General features: G+C 29.9%; 2 protein-coding genes across 2 annotated transcripts; both read right to left on the reverse strand.

The window, feature by feature from the left end:
* Positions 1-1,064: 1,064 nt before the first annotated feature.
* Positions 1,065-3,928, reverse strand: LOC149495483 (ribosome biogenesis protein). Its single transcript, XM_089722197.1, has 5 exons — positions 3,720-3,928; positions 3,570-3,628; positions 2,860-2,909; positions 1,558-1,703; positions 1,065-1,466 (listed from the first exon to the last, which is right to left on the reverse strand). Exons 1-5 carry the CDS (start codon positions 3,731-3,733, stop codon positions 1,262-1,264), a joined length of 474 nt encoding a protein of 157 aa, XP_089578323.1. The 5' UTR covers positions 3,734-3,928; the 3' UTR covers positions 1,065-1,261.
* Positions 3,929-9,232: 5,304 nt separating this feature from the next.
* On the reverse strand, positions 9,233-10,689 carry LOC149495484 (Leucine-rich repeat (LRR) family protein). Its single transcript, XM_089723563.1, has one exon. The coding sequence runs from the start codon at positions 10,520-10,522 to the stop codon at positions 9,353-9,355; it is 1,170 nt and encodes a 389-aa protein (XP_089579689.1). The 5' UTR covers positions 10,523-10,689; the 3' UTR covers positions 9,233-9,352.
* Between the last annotated feature and the right edge of the window lie 5,323 nt (positions 10,690-16,012).

Consider the following 16,012-nt stretch of genomic DNA (forward strand, 5'->3'; position numbering starts at 1 on the left):
TTCAAATAAGATTAATTACTAAATCATATTAATATGTTTTCTTTAATAAATAATAACAACGAGATGTAAAAATATTTTATGGGTAAATCATTCCTAATATACAATTGACTATGATATTGATAACTATAATGCAAATTTTAATGATTTTGATCATTCATAATTAATCTTTCACAATTTTTGTGCATAATAAGGAAGTCATGCAGAGATTGATTGGTAAAATGAAAAAGATATGGTTTGATAAGAGCAAGTGTGAAGAGTTGGTACAAGTTGACAAAGAACATTGATATTTATTTTCATACATGATCAACTTTAGAATTATAATAATAAAAACAATACGATAAATACTTTTTGCACAATATATGTCAGGCACAACCACAGTATAATGTGGTGAAAGGATAGAAATAACCTTAAAGAAATTTAAATAATTTGGGTTTCTAGTTTACCGTTAATTTTATAACGATACATGGTGTTATTGTTGTCATGGATGATTATATCAAGAGTATTATAGTTAATTTAAAGACGTGTCTAGCACAACTTGTGCAATTTAGCACTCCTGGTAACAATAATAATAATAATGATAATGTTTTTCAGTTTATTTATTTCTGCATTTGTACACCTTTCTGAATTACATGTTTCTTATTTCAAGTTTAAAGTAGAAGAAGTTCCTCTTTTTTTTTTATTTTCTATTTTCCCCTCTTTTTCGAAGCAAATATCTACAACTACCGCTTTTCCCCTTATTTTCTCTTACTTGTTTTCCTTCCCTTCTTATTTTTACTTATCCAATCAAGTGGTTATAGTTTCTCACATCCACCTTATCTTTTATCTGCATTAGTTGCTCATACAATGATTATTCACCCATCTTCATCTTTCACTTCGTTTTCCTTTTTTTTTTTTTTTTTTTTTTTTAAAGAATAATTATCCAATATTGACACCTCCATCTTCTCTTTCAGATCTACAAAAACATATCTCATTCAATTATTTGGCTTTTAATTGTTTTTTAACTTAATATAAATAAACAAAAAAAATGAAAAACTAAATACCAATAGCATGTAAAGATTTCAACATGTGAAAATTCAGTTGTTGATATATTTGAGTCCTGATGCCTGTTGTTTTCAGCTAGGAATTGATAAGACCACGATGAAAAAAATACAGGTACATGAAAATGCTGCAACATTTTCACGTAGTAAATATACTTGCAATTTTCAATGTGGCAAAAACAAGCAACGGAAGTAACTTTTTAGTAAACATGAGTCTTCCCACATTAGAAATCCATAGATTGAGATTCTTTTGACAATTTAGATTTTTTACCCTTCATTTTCTTCCCTCCATTTTTGTTCAACTTTTTCTTTGGTTTCTCATCCACAACAGGTTGTGTGCTTAGTAAGTGTTGATGGATGGCTTCCAATGGATCTGACTGGAAAGCAGGATGGTTAAGAACAGTGCTCAATTGTTTTGCTTCCTTCAATCTGATAAGGATGAACATTTAGTCACAACGCAAATACAGTTATTGATAAAAAAATTGGAACGATTGAAGAATCACAGACTGGAAGCACTCACATTAGTTTCTGTCTAGATTTACAATTCAATTTAAACTCAGAAGTTGGAGTTGGTTGTTTAGGAGCATTCAGCTCAGGAAGGAACTCTGTGAGCGTAGACAGATCATAAGCTTTCAATTTCTTCTGTCGGCTTCTAAGTTTCTTTTTCTGCATGAGTATGAAAATTTTACTTAGCTTGTCCATTGCACAATATTTATGTTATAAAGATTGAATCACAACAAAGGGGAAAAGGACTTAGCATTCCACATCAAGGTGCAAATGCAAATCAGGTGAAATAAACAAAATATCGACTTTACTAATACATCAAATTATGGATATATGTAACATTCATTATGAAAGATTTTATTATTCAGAAACACATGCTGGGTTACCCGGACGGTCTTATGAATAACAATTCCAACAAAATACATAAATATTTGAACTCAAATTTGTGTATAAAAAACAAAACTAAGGGACATTGAGTAATTCCATGTTCGACATAACAGCAATATGCAAAACTAACTGTAAAACTGACTATAGTAGTAATATGCAAACTAACTGTCAAACTAAAAATAATGCATTTAAAGTAACACTGTCAAAATGATTAACATGAGAAAAATAATTTCAGCCTTTTCCTTTTTTCCCCCCCTTCTTTACACTTTTTATGTCTATACACACCCGATATTCAAGTATGTTTCATGCACAAGCATACTTGAAAGAACGAGTGAGAGAGACAGAAACTTTCTCATGTGCTTTTACTTAGTTGAGGTCAGACTACAAACTGAAAAGGTGGAGAAAAAGCCTAAATGAATGAAAAAAACATAACCACTAAAGGATTTTTATGTATAAAATAAATTATACTTTGGATGCTGCATTATATCAATTAGGAAAAATGAAAAAAGGAAAAATGTTATTGAAGATAAGCTTGTTCCATCACTTTTGAAAGAAAAAGAGTGAGGTAACAAACCATGTTCATCCAAGCAAAAGAATAAAAAATAAGGGACAGACACAGAAAGCAACAATATAAATTCCAGGATAGCAACAAAAACCCTCAAAGGTAACATACTTGCAACTACCAAGATTGCCTCTTTTGAATTCAACACACAAACACACTTTAAGGACAAGGAAATTAACTACATTGTTTTTCATCTACAAGTTTTCACATCATCTAATATCAATGTGCCATTAACATTTTTTTCAAAGGCGCAATCCAGACAACTCCGAGTCCCACATGATTATCAAGGTTCAAGATTCATATCCAATTCAAACTGAAACTATTCTCATACAAAAATAAAGTGAAAGAGGTTACAAATATAATTCTTACCTTATTAATGGACTTTTGTGCATTCAAACTGGCAACTGTGTCTCTGACCTCTGCATAAGATTTGACACCAAAAAAAAAAAAAAAAAATTTATTAAGAAACCCTTTTAAGGTAAAAACAACATGTTGCAGGGGAAATTCCTGCAACTAGTTTGACAGCCAAGAGAGCAAAGGAAAATTGAACAAAGATGCGAGAAACAAGAAAAGGTAAAAACACATAGAGGATATAGCAGACCAAACATAAAGAGAGAAACAAGTTATTTATTATTCACATTGCATGAGACTACATGAATAGCTCCTTCTTTATGGCTCAAGTAACAAATAATAACGCAACTAGTTCCCCTATTACTTTCTACATAACCCCCCTTACGAACCCGTGTCCTTGAGGGTAATATAATTTACAATTGATAGACCTAAAGGCAAGACTACCACTGCCACCTCAACTGATCGTAGCTGCTAAGAGCCTACAACCACCAAATGAATCACTTAAGGGTAAATACATTGTTATAAAACACAATTATCTAAGATACAGCCAGAATCATCAGAACTGAAGTGAAAGTCTTTTTATTTGTTACCCTTTTGGCTACTATTTACTCACAACAAATTAATCTTATCCAAAATTAGACCAAATATGCGCAGGTTTACTAATTTAATCATAAGAAGATAATTAAATAAACAAATAAGAGAACGAAATTAAGAAGAAGGAAACTAACTGGTATAAAACTGGAGCTTCTTCTCGAATTTACGGTCTGCTTTAGTCTCAGATTCTCGTCTATACTTAAAAATAAATAAATAAATAAATGATCAATTTAACACAGAAGAATTTATGAGAAATTATGAAAAAACAGAAATCACTATAGTACCTTGACTTGCCCATGCCTAATGATTTTGAATGTCAATTGTATCGTTTCTTTATCTTGTCTCCGTTCTGCTGTTTGCCTTGCTCTGCTCCTGGATTAGTTGGAGCCGGCATAAATTCTCGATAGCGAGCGACCAAGATGATGGAGGGGCGTATGTGGCGGAAGAGAACCGCTTTTAGGGTTGAAGTATACAACACCGTGGCGACAAAATAGAAACAAAATGAAAAAAAAAATAATTTCTTTTCAAAAGTTAATATGGTTGGGCCCAAGACATGGGTATTTTAATCTTTCTACGTAAAAATAGTAAAAAAATAATTTATTTTAATTTTATTAAAGAGTAAATAATTATTTTCCGAAAAGAAAACTCTCACCTGCAATTTCTCAAACGTGGCTCCCATCCCATCCCCTCTTCCAATTACATATGGCACTTTGCGAATATGATATTTTATTTTTCTTGTTTCTTTACTGCACAACCTATGAGAAAATTATATATTATATGATTTTATTGCATAATGTGATTTTGTGTGTCTTTCGTATTGTGTTATTTAGCATGAAATTTAAAAATTTTATTTAATATAAATAAATTTTAATAATTTAATTTAATATAAATTTGTATTTAAGGTGTTTGACTTGTATAAACATTTATTTATAATTCTAAAAAGTACTAAAATTGTAAACTTTGATTTTACTCATAATCATATTTGTTTGATAATCTAATTTATGTTCGCCTAGTCGGTCTTACCTAAATACTAAACTAATTTAAACAATTATAGTATAAATTATATTTCATCAGTAATATTTGATTTTATATATAGTAGCAAACTTATTATATTTTTGAAGTAAAAAAAATAACTGTTATGTACAATAATCTTGTACTTAATATAAATAATCCATGAAATTTTTCATAATTTTTAAAATTAATAAATACTTGCTATCAAAATTTAATAAGTAGATAAGCATTTTGCAGATTATAAATCATTCCTGACATAAAATTAAAAGAATAACACATTTGCCAATTTCCATGTCTAAGTGCAAGATAATATGGAGCACGTTTGAGAAAGTAATTAGGTTTGAGAGTTACTGATTGTAGAAGGTGAAAAGTCGGGCGGTGGGAGAAAGAACTAGAGTTGTAAAAGCAACTTAAAGTCTACATTTAATTTGTTACGATCTAAAATGAATTAGGCCATCTATAATTACGGTATATAAATATTTACTAGGGTTAGAAACCGTGCGGTATGCAGAACAATATTAAAAGATGAAATAATTTTTTATAATTTCGACATAAACACGACATAAAAATTAGACGATTAATATGAACACGACACGTTTAACCCGCTTAATATCATAAACATGTTAAGTAGATCGAGTTGACCCATATATAACTCGTTTAACCCGCTTAATATTATAAATAAGTTAATTGGATGTGTTGACCTATATACGACCCACTTAACCTGCTTATAGTATTTTTAACTTTTAACCTATTTAACTCCAATCATATTTAAAAATAAAATTTCACATGTAAAATGCATAAATTCTTATAGATTCATAATTAAAATAAAAAATAATACAACAATAAAATTTAAATAGGTTTTAGTTGGAGTCTTTATATCTAATGCTAAAATTACTTTTTTACTGTTAAATAAATGATTATTAATTTATTTGAAATATTAATGTATTACTTATTTAGTATAATTAATGTGTTCTAAATATATGAATATGCTAAATGTATTACTTATTTACTTATTTATTATGAAGCATGGCTGGCTAGCCGGGCTGCACATAATTAAATGTCTAAAATAGCAGAAATGCTAAAAAGTAAAATACTTACGAGCTATTGATAGTATTTAGACCTAACTTATCTTTAGTTGCTCCTACGGTTAAATTTTCTAGTGAACTGCTTCAAACTCTTATATTTGATAAGATTTCCAATTTCATTCTTGAGGTGTCTACATTTCTCAGTCCTGTGCCCATAATGATCATGGAATTTGCAAGACGTGCTTTGGCCCCTGGTAGCTGTAGTCCTTTCGTTTAAGTTCAGTAAACATTTGATGGGAATCCGGGATTGTTGTATCCACCCTGTTGAATTGTTAAGAGAACTATACTGATTGAATTATCTTCTAGGATGATTTTTCATTTGTTGAGCTCTAGGCCCATATAGACTTTAAGATTCCATGTTTTATGATACATATAATAAGTTTTAAAAATTATTTAATTTTAAATTTCTACAAAATAAATATTAGGTCTAATTTCGTAATATTTTTAATAAACTTCTAATTTCCTAATATACCCTTCAAAAACCAACAAACAAAAATTTTACACTCTCCATACATACACAAACACCTCGGCCCATCCTTACAAATCCTAACCAAAAACTGTCCTCTTACCCAATTCAAGTGGAATAATTGTAGCTACTTTTCAAGTAATTTATTGATTGAGCAGAGCTTTGAATTTGGATTTAGAATGAAATGACGAGGATGTAGGTTTATAGGTGGAAAAGAAAAAATGCCAGAGAAATTTAAATAAAAATATAAAAGTAATTTTTTATTTTTATTAGGAAGAAAATATTATTTCCTTAAAAAAGAGTAAAAATATTTTTATTTATTTTTAAAAAAATGTTACAGTTACACATAAATTTTATTGAAGTATAACTGCTTAAAATTTTAAAATAATTTACAATACAAAAATATATAAATTTTGAAATAAATAATTTTATTAAGGCAATAAACATAAATATGATTTCTTCTTTTTTTTTCAACCTTACGGCTTATACCATTATTTATATTTACCAAACCACGTAAGCAACCAAACCTAAGCAATATATCAAGTCACTTTGACATGGAGAATATGTGCGAAAAGGGTCCCACCCAGCATTGTGTTATTTTGTTGGGACACACACAGCTGGCTGTTAGGTTCAACTTCCGGTTGAAACTTCCTCAACCCAATGACCTATCATATTCGTATCATATTCTGGAATGTCACAATTACCAATTAAACAACGTGGCCCACTGGGCCCAGTGATAAACCACTCACGGCTACCAGAGAATCCATAGTTACAAAGCATTAATCGATTCATTTAACCAGTAAATATGTTTTAATAACATATAAAACAGAAACAAATGAGTTCAATTCCATTTGATTTAATTATGTCGAATTTATTTAATTATTTAAAATGCAAAATAAATTTGTTGTAGAGTATTTAAACTTGAATTAAACCGATTCAACCAAATATGTTCAGTCTGGTTTATCTTTTGGAATCAATTGAACTAACTAAAAATTAAATTAAAGGTAATAAAGTAATCGAAATTCAATCCAATAACATATAAAACTAAATCAAATTCACTTGATTTTGATTCAGCTATTTCAACTTCATTTAATTATTTAAGATGTAAAATAAATTCAATTAAACAATATATAAAATGAAAACCGAACTGAAGATTTATTGGTTGTTTCTATTAAAAAGTGTGAATCAAAATCAACCCTTTGGTTGTAAGTCAGGAGTAGTCATTTTTTTACTTACCAAATTAATAAAAATTCATACGATCGAGAATTGTTAAACTTCAGACCTTTTATTCCCTATGTAAATAGAAAAACCAATCAGACTACACCTAATCGACTGTACGTATCCTTTTAGTTAGAGTATAAAGGAATCAAAGGTGTATGTAGTTCATTTACCTTTACACTGTGTTTGGAAAATAATAAAGGAAAATAACGATGAATTGTTAATTTTCTTTCCATTGTTATTTCCACATTTGTGTTTGGATAATGAAGGAAAATAATGTGGGAAAGAAAATAAATTTATTTTCCTTTGTTTGGAAAATGTAAAATTTTAGAGAAAAAAAATTGTTAATATTGATATATTACCATTTTAACCTCACTAATCATTTTAGAGGACTATGATGATCATATAACTTCAATATTTAGTTAAAAGTAGTTTGGACATTTGCTAATTGCATAAAATTAGAGAAATTTCAATATTCTACCATTATTTTCTATCTCAAATGGAGAGATTCTATTTATGTGAAATAGGGAGAAAAATAAATTAATTTTTTCTTCTTTTCCAAATAAGGTAAAATTGCTTTCCACAATTATTTTCCTCAGCTATTTTGATTCCTTCAAAAACATACATCAATCTAAACAGGGTGTTACTCTTTCCGTTCCTAAATACTTATCATATTTGGATATTTCACATCTCTTAAGAAAAATCATTCAATTTGTATTAATTGTCACATTTCGTTATTAAGCAAATTATTGGGTAAATTGATTTTACTACCCTTAATTTACAATATCCAAACAATAAATTTAATTTTTCATTAATTATTGATGGTTATTTACAAAGGGTGAAAATGAAAAAATAATTTATTATTTGTTAAATTAATAAATGTGATAAATATTTGAAAACATAGTACTTTTTAAAATGTGACAAGTATTTAAAAACGGGATGAGTATTTGAGAAAAATTAGAATAATTATTTGTTGCATTCAACAGTAAGAATTAAAATTAAATTTGAAAGTTAGAAGTCAAACATGATTTTTTTTTAATATTTTTAAATCAGAATGCCGATTTTGATTTTAAAATATAAAAAATTACAGCTAAACCATAAATTCTCGTTTTCAATTACCGTTTAAAGTCTTGAATTCCTGAACACAGTTCAATTTAAGTTTCAATTCAATTCGAAACTAAATTATGTTCATGCCTTCTCTTTGGTGATAGGAAATCCATTAAATATTAAAATAATTTAATAATTAAAAACAAAAGGCTATACAGAGAAGAATTTTTGTTTAGCCTAACTATGTTGGTAAAAATAAAAATTTTACAAAAAGGTCAATAGTCGAAAGCAAAAAATTAGAAGCCACCGACAGCAGCGCCCATCTAAAGCTACACCGTACCAAAAAAAAAGAAACAACTGTATTTAACGACTTTTCCAAAGTGTATTTGATTTCCTTTTCCATGAACTCAAATTCCTATGGCAAAAGCAAAACCACCATTAGATTCTTTTTCTGCTTTGACGCCATTATCGCATCATAAAATTAGGGAACACTGTACCCAACCGTCCCTGACATTTCCTCACTTCTAAGTTTCAACTTTAATTTGTGGTGGATCCAAGACGCATATCATTATCAGCTCCATTCAAACTTTCACACTAGTAAAATTATAAGCCGGATTATCCTGCTGGTTCAAGTTGGAAGTGGGTCCGATCGGAGGTTGGAATGGAAATGATTTGAAGATTTCTTCTTCAAATTGGATTGAAATCGAAGCAATTATACCAATTTCAATTTCCACCCTCTTATGTTAAGAATTAGAATTGCTCGAAATTTATATACAAAGCTAGTTTGATGATAAGTGTATGTACGACATAATAATAAATCTCTCGATACTCAAAAAAAAAAAAATCTATCCAAATTCAATTTTGCTACCAGTTTCAAGCATTTTACTTGGAGTTAATAGAATTTTTTTTGATTGGACTGAAATAGTTTAACAATTGGTATTAATTTTTATAAACATTCATTTTAAAAATATTATAAAAAATTACATCTCCTGTATATTATTATCATAATATTTCACATACACATTATCTATTTATTATTCTAGTTCTAAAAAAAAAAAATAATAATATTTACCAACAAAAACCTTACACACTAAAACATTGGTTTTCCTCTTCCACCATAAGCTTGCTTGCAAATAGAATTAGGCTTTTGCGAAGGCGTACACAGCTGAGACGACCCTGGACACCCTTGTAGACAATTATCTCCCAAGCTACCCGCGACCGGACCTTCACCGCCGAAAAGCCCTGATGGAGGCTTACCGATCAAAAAATTACCGTCCAAAAACAGCCTTCTCAAACTCTTCATTCGACTATACTCCAATGGGATCGCGCCACGTAGCCGGTTGTATCTGAGTGACAAAGACGACAGGTGTGGAAAACTAACGAAATTGACGGGCGGGTTTCCCTCGATTTTGTTGAACCCGAGATCAACAGCCACGAGGTTACTGTAACCATTTAGAGCCTTTGAGATCTCAACACGTGTCAGACTATTATTCGCTAAATCAACCTGTTGAAGTGCAGGCAATTGCAGAAACCACGATTCTAGTGTTCCACTAAACGAGTTTTCACTGAGTTCGACCACTGCCAACTGAGTTAACCCGTCAAAGGACGATTTTGATAAAGACCCAGATAAAGAATTGCCCTTAATAGCTAATTCTAGTAAATTTGGAGGTAATTTTGGTAAAGACGCAGTTAATTTATTATAACTAAGATCAAGTCTTGTTAAACTAGACATTAAATTCATGCCATTTGGAAGATACCCAGATAAAGAGTTATGGGAAAGGTCTAAAGATTGGAGCGATTTAAGTTTGGTGACAGAATCAGGAACTGAGCCAGAGAACAAGTTTGAACGTAGGGTTAATGTCTGGAGATTAGAAAGAGAGGAAATGGAAGAAGGAATAGGGCCAAAGAAGTTATTATCAGAAAGATCAAGAATAACAAGGTTAGTAAGTTGGGAAATGAGTGGAGTGAGTTGGCCAGAGTAACCAACCGGGTCAAGAGTGAGTTGGGTGACTCGGGTTGAATCAGATGAGCAAGTTACACCGCAGGTGAAGTGGGTCCGGCGAGGAAAGGCACATGGGTCAGTGGTGAAGTCCCAAGAAGCAAGACATGACCATGGTGGGATTGAATTCGGCTTGATTGAAGCTTTAAAGGCTTTAAGAGCTGAAATGTCTTGTGGTGAAGTGAGAGATGAAACAAGAAAAGGTTGAGAGTTGAAGAGAATAAACAAGCGAAGAAGGAGAAAGAAAAGAGCTTTGTACATTTTGAGTGGGTTTGAAATTTGAGGTTTTGGTATGTTATGGTATATTGGTATGGAGAAAAAATGGTTTATAAAGGGAAGTAGAGATTGGAAGTTGAGAATTTGGAGTTAGAATAGTAATGGTTGGAGAGCACTGAAAAGAAAGGAGAGTGGGTGCTGGTCAAAACTCATAATCAGACACGTTTGCATATGTAGGTTTTAAGATATTTAAAGATGGTGGCCGAATTTGTTGGCCATAGGATGTTTAGTTGTCCCTGTGCATGCTTCCCAATTTTGGTGGTCGAGTTTAAAACAAGATTTCTTTTTTTTTTTTTCTTCTTCTTTCAAAAAAAAAAAAAAAAAAAAAACCAAGATTTCTTTCTTATTTGTGTTATTTTAGTACCATATAAGTTTTACATTTTTTTAAATATTTTATATTTAAATTTAATCCAAATTCATTAATCGAATAAAAATAAATTTGTTAAAATTAAAATTTCTATTCAATTAATAGTCTATTAAATTAAGGAATAATTTCTTTATTTTTTTAAAAAAATTCGAAAACTCTTGAAGATCTATTTGCCCATACTAAATTTATCAAAATTTTTTATCAATTCTATTATTCCCCTATTTTTTCTTTTATATGTGTTATAGATTATTATTATTACTCCTCCTCCTATTTTTATTATGATCATTATTTTTTATTCTCTATATTTTTTAATTAAAATCTTTTACTTGGCTATGACTTATTTGTTTTCAATTAAAATTATATATATATAATCAAAATATTTTGTTGGCCATGGCAATGATATATCAGGATTTTCAATTATTTTTTCTGATATATAACTATTCATATCCTAAAGTTCACCGGATTCTAACTATGTCCAGCTTGAATATTGAAAGGTCCATATAAGGAGCGACTCTCTTACTGTGGCCATTTGAATCAACATTGATTAAAATATTTTATTTGGCTATTACTAAAGATATTTTAAATATCTCTAATTAATATCATTAAAGATAAATCTGGCAATCACATTATTCTTTTCTCATTTCCGCAAAAAAAAAAAAAAAAAAAAAAAAAAGAAAAGAAAAAAAAAAAATATATATATATATAGTAAGAAAATCTAAAACAGTTGTTGAATGAGATATATAGGCTATACAAATAGCATTATATACTCTTTAAGCATTTAAAACTTATGGTAATAGGTCTGATTCATAACATATTTTGGGTTGCAAGAGGATTGTTTGCAATTTATCCTTGGAGAAAGTGGAGGTTGAAGCAATGTGACATCCCGATCCGGTAAAACAATCTTAAGAAGGCGGATAAAGCGAAGTTTCTAGCTAGTTTCTAGGATGATAGACTAACTATGAGTAATAGAATGTGGGATACAGGAATAAATTGGATCATATATCGAAAATGGGGAAACTAATCATTAGAAATGACTTTTAGTGGAATATGCTTGGAGAGTTGGAAGAACTCCAAAGTTAAGCATGCTTGCTTAATGGAAATCCTAGGATAGTGACCACCTAGAAAGTTTCTCATTTCACCTGTAGGGTAAAACCGTGCGGATCTTGCCAATCCAGTATGGGATAGGATTGGCTTGATCCATAGCGGACAATTTCTTGGATTGTTGGAGTCAGGCGTGACGATTGGTATCAAAGCCGGACCCTCCTCTAGTAGATGTATGGTTCGAGGATGAACCACGCAGAAGCTGGTGGCCCTGTGACATCCCGACCCGGCAAAACGATTCTAAGAGGGCGAGTAAAGTAAAGCTCTTGGCTAGCTTCTAAGATGACAGACTAACTATAGGTAGTGGAATGCAAGACATAGAAATGAATCGGATCATATATCCAAAAGGGGAAAATTAATCATCAGAAACGCTTTTTAGTGGAATAGGTTTGGATAGTTGGAAGAACTCTAGAGCAACGCGTGCTCGCTAAATGGAAATTCTAGGATGGGTGACCACCTGAAAAGTTCTCAATTTCACTGCGAGTCAAAACCGTGCAGATTTTGCCAATTCAGTATGGGATGAAATTGGATTGATCCAAAACGGACAATTCTTCTAATGGTTGAAGTCGGGCGTGACAAAAAAAAAAAAAAACCTGTAATATAATTCATTGGAAATTTTGAGAATTATGTGTTGACGCTTATACTATTATCAATGTTCATTGAGATAAAGTTTTTCATTGAGTTAATAATTATTTTCAAAGATCCATTGGATTTAAAACAAATAAGATTTTTCTAAGAGTTTTCCTAATTAACAAGTCTTCTGCTGATGTTTCTAATATAAATTAATTAATTGCATCTTCTTTTTAACCAAATAACTTTCTTAATTATGCACTATTAGAATAATGAAATACATGCCTCCGGCACATGATGTGACACTTACCATTCAGTCCTCCTCGACTGGAAAGCGGGTGTTACAAGCAACAATTTTTGCAATGAAGGCATCAATAGAGCTAGGCTTTCACAATGATGTTCTTGAATCTGATTGCTTATCATTGATTAGTTTGCTACAAAATTCTGAGGTCTATCTACCTAAGTTAGGAAATAGGTTATTAATAATTAGAGAATACATTAAATCTTGCTCTAATATGTTTGTCGAGTTGACTACAAAGTTGCTCATAAAGCGAATACTCCTCTAACTAGCTATTGACTCTTCTAGCTATTGATAGGCAAATATAATATTGATATAGCAATGAGGCTGAATGATAATTTGTTAGCCAAGGAAGCTCACTTTTCTAGCAATGAGGAGCTCACTTGGATAAAGGAATTTATACCTCCATTGTCTATCTTGTTTAGGCTGATTTAGTCGTTTCATCTTTATAAAATTTCTACTATTATCCTTAAAAAAAGATAAGAAGAGAATCTCATTTAAATAGAACAATATCTATTTATATTTTATAGTCTATAGATAATACATATTTGTACTAATATTAAAAAAATAAAATTATATCAATACAGAGTAACTAATGATTTCGGCTGGTCTTCACTTGTGGGAAGTAGACATGACCACGGTTATAGAACTACCAATTTTGGCTTCAAAACCGCCAGTTTTAGTTATAAAAAAGATAAAATCGGAACCAAATCGAATCACTTTGAGGCGGCTTCTAAGAAGATTTTGGAACTGTCGATTAAGTTTTGTTTCAGTTTTAAATCGAATAGATAATATATTTCAAACTTTTTAAAATATTTTTTTGGATTTGTAGCTTGAATAAATAATAATAATAATAATAAATAATGTTATTAAAAAAAACTAAACCAATTTAATAAAAATTCTTAAAAGTTATTTTAAAAAATTATAACAAAACAAAAAAAATAAGTTGAGAGTTTTTTTAAGAACATGTTTTTCACGGTTTTAAACAAGAATATCCGGTTTTAGACCAAAATTGCCGGTTTTAATTTCAAAAAGTGAAGAACTTAAACCAAATATTAAGTACACAGTTTCAGTTATGGGTGGTTGAAATTAGGACCGTTAACCACGGTTTAATGCCAATTTTTACTGATTCGATTTCACTTCGATTCAAGTTTGAAATTGAACCGTAGTCATTCCTAGTGAGAGGTTTTAAACTCGAGTCGTGTTGATCACAAATGATTTCACTAATTTGGTGAGTCAAGGGAAGAGTTACCCTTATTATGTAGGCTGCACTATTATTTTAGTCCATTGCACCTCTCGATAAATAAAAAAAATTTTGATAGGAACTAATAAATATGCTGAACATTCAAAATAGCCAAACATTCAAAATGGCCCGAACATGCAAAACAGCTGGACATATAAATGGCTCAAGCATCATTTTGGAATTCGTAACGTCTTGATCAAAAAGCCCTTTAAACTAGAAAATTAATGTGTAAAATTCTCATTTATTATTTATGACCAGAATCTTTACTTAGGCATTAAAAGTCCTTTTGTTACGCTTAAGAAATCAGTATAAATAACCGTATCATATCTTATTAAGGGACTTAACAGCAATTTTAGTATTTCCTAAGCTTCCTGAAATTTCACTTCTATCACCGCTGATTCGATTAGTTTTTAAAGTAAAAGTTCTTTTTCTGTTTTCTTGAAATTGAGATTTATTATTTCTTGTAGTAATAAAAAAAATTGTAAAGTAAAAAAAAAAAAAAAAAAAAAAAAAATATATATATATATATATATATATATATATATATATATATATATAACTTGAAACGATAAGATTTATCTTGATTTGAATTTTCGATTTTTTTTCTTATTCTATTCAATTTGATAATCGATTGGATTTGTTATAATGTGTAGTATTTCACTCATAATATAATTATCACTAACTAAAATTTTTAATTCATTGAATGCCTTTATATAGCGAATTACACTACTGCAACACAACAGGAGCAGTCCTTCTCTTGGTTCATCAAATTAGTGAAAATAACTGTGGTCAAGAGGACTCGAACTCGAGACCTTCCACTTCTCATATAAGTGAAAAGTTCAACCAGATCACCATTTGATTGGCATAACCAAATAAAAAATTTGCTTTCGAATTTTTAAGTAATTATCACTAAGGAAAAAATTGGCATTACGACTTTCAAACAAGACAACGAAATATTTTCTGCTGGCACTTCAAGAACAATATTTAGACCTTGAAAAATGTACAAATCTTCTTTGCCATGTCATAATTCTTATGATTCAGAGAACCAAGACAACGCTCTTCTTAGCTGGACTTGTTAACTAAACCACATATACAAATACTTTGCTTTCAATTAGATAATAGAAGAAATTAATTTAATATCTCCATAAACTTTTTTTAAAAAAATTGATATATCTATAAATTGATTAAAATAAAATTAAAAAAGAAGTTAGAAAAATACTATAAAAAAATTATATAGTAGCTCAACAGTTTATAAATAAATAAATAAAATGACAACAATAATTAGTTAGTTACCCATGCTTAGCAGAAGTAACATAGCCTCCGTTTGTTTCCGTAAAATAATTTGCAGAAAAATATTTTTCACAATTTTCCATTGTTGGGGCATTCAAAAAAATAAATCAACGAAAATATTTTTCCGGTTAAAGAAAAATTATGTCATTTTTTAAAGAAAACAACTTCCCATTTTGGAGAGACTAAAACATTCTCCGGACATTGGTAAACCTTATAAATCTATATTTTTTAATTTATTAATCATCAGAGTCACTACCACTGGTCACCATTTACCACCAACCACTACCACCGGCCACCGACGACTTTCATTATTTATATTTTTTTGCATTCTTTTTGTATTTAACAATAAAATTTTTAAAATTATGAAATTTTTATTATTATTAATATTTTTTATGGTCTTATGAGACAAACACTTTAATATTTTTAATCAATTTTCAATTTTACAACCAAACAACAGAAAATAAGTCATGAAAATATTTTTCAATAAAACATTCTCCGGACATTGGCAAACCTTATAAATATATATATTTTAATTTATTAATCATCATAGTCGCTACCACCGGTCACCATTTACCACCAACCACCACCACCGGCCACCGGCGACTT

The sequence above is a fragment of the Jatropha curcas genome, chromosome 6 (genome assembly GCF_041381405.1).
Source record: "Jatropha curcas cultivar XTBG-Jc1 chromosome 6, XTBG_Jcur_1.0, whole genome shotgun sequence".
NCBI classification, from domain to species: Eukaryota; Viridiplantae; Streptophyta; class Magnoliopsida; order Malpighiales; family Euphorbiaceae; genus Jatropha; species Jatropha curcas.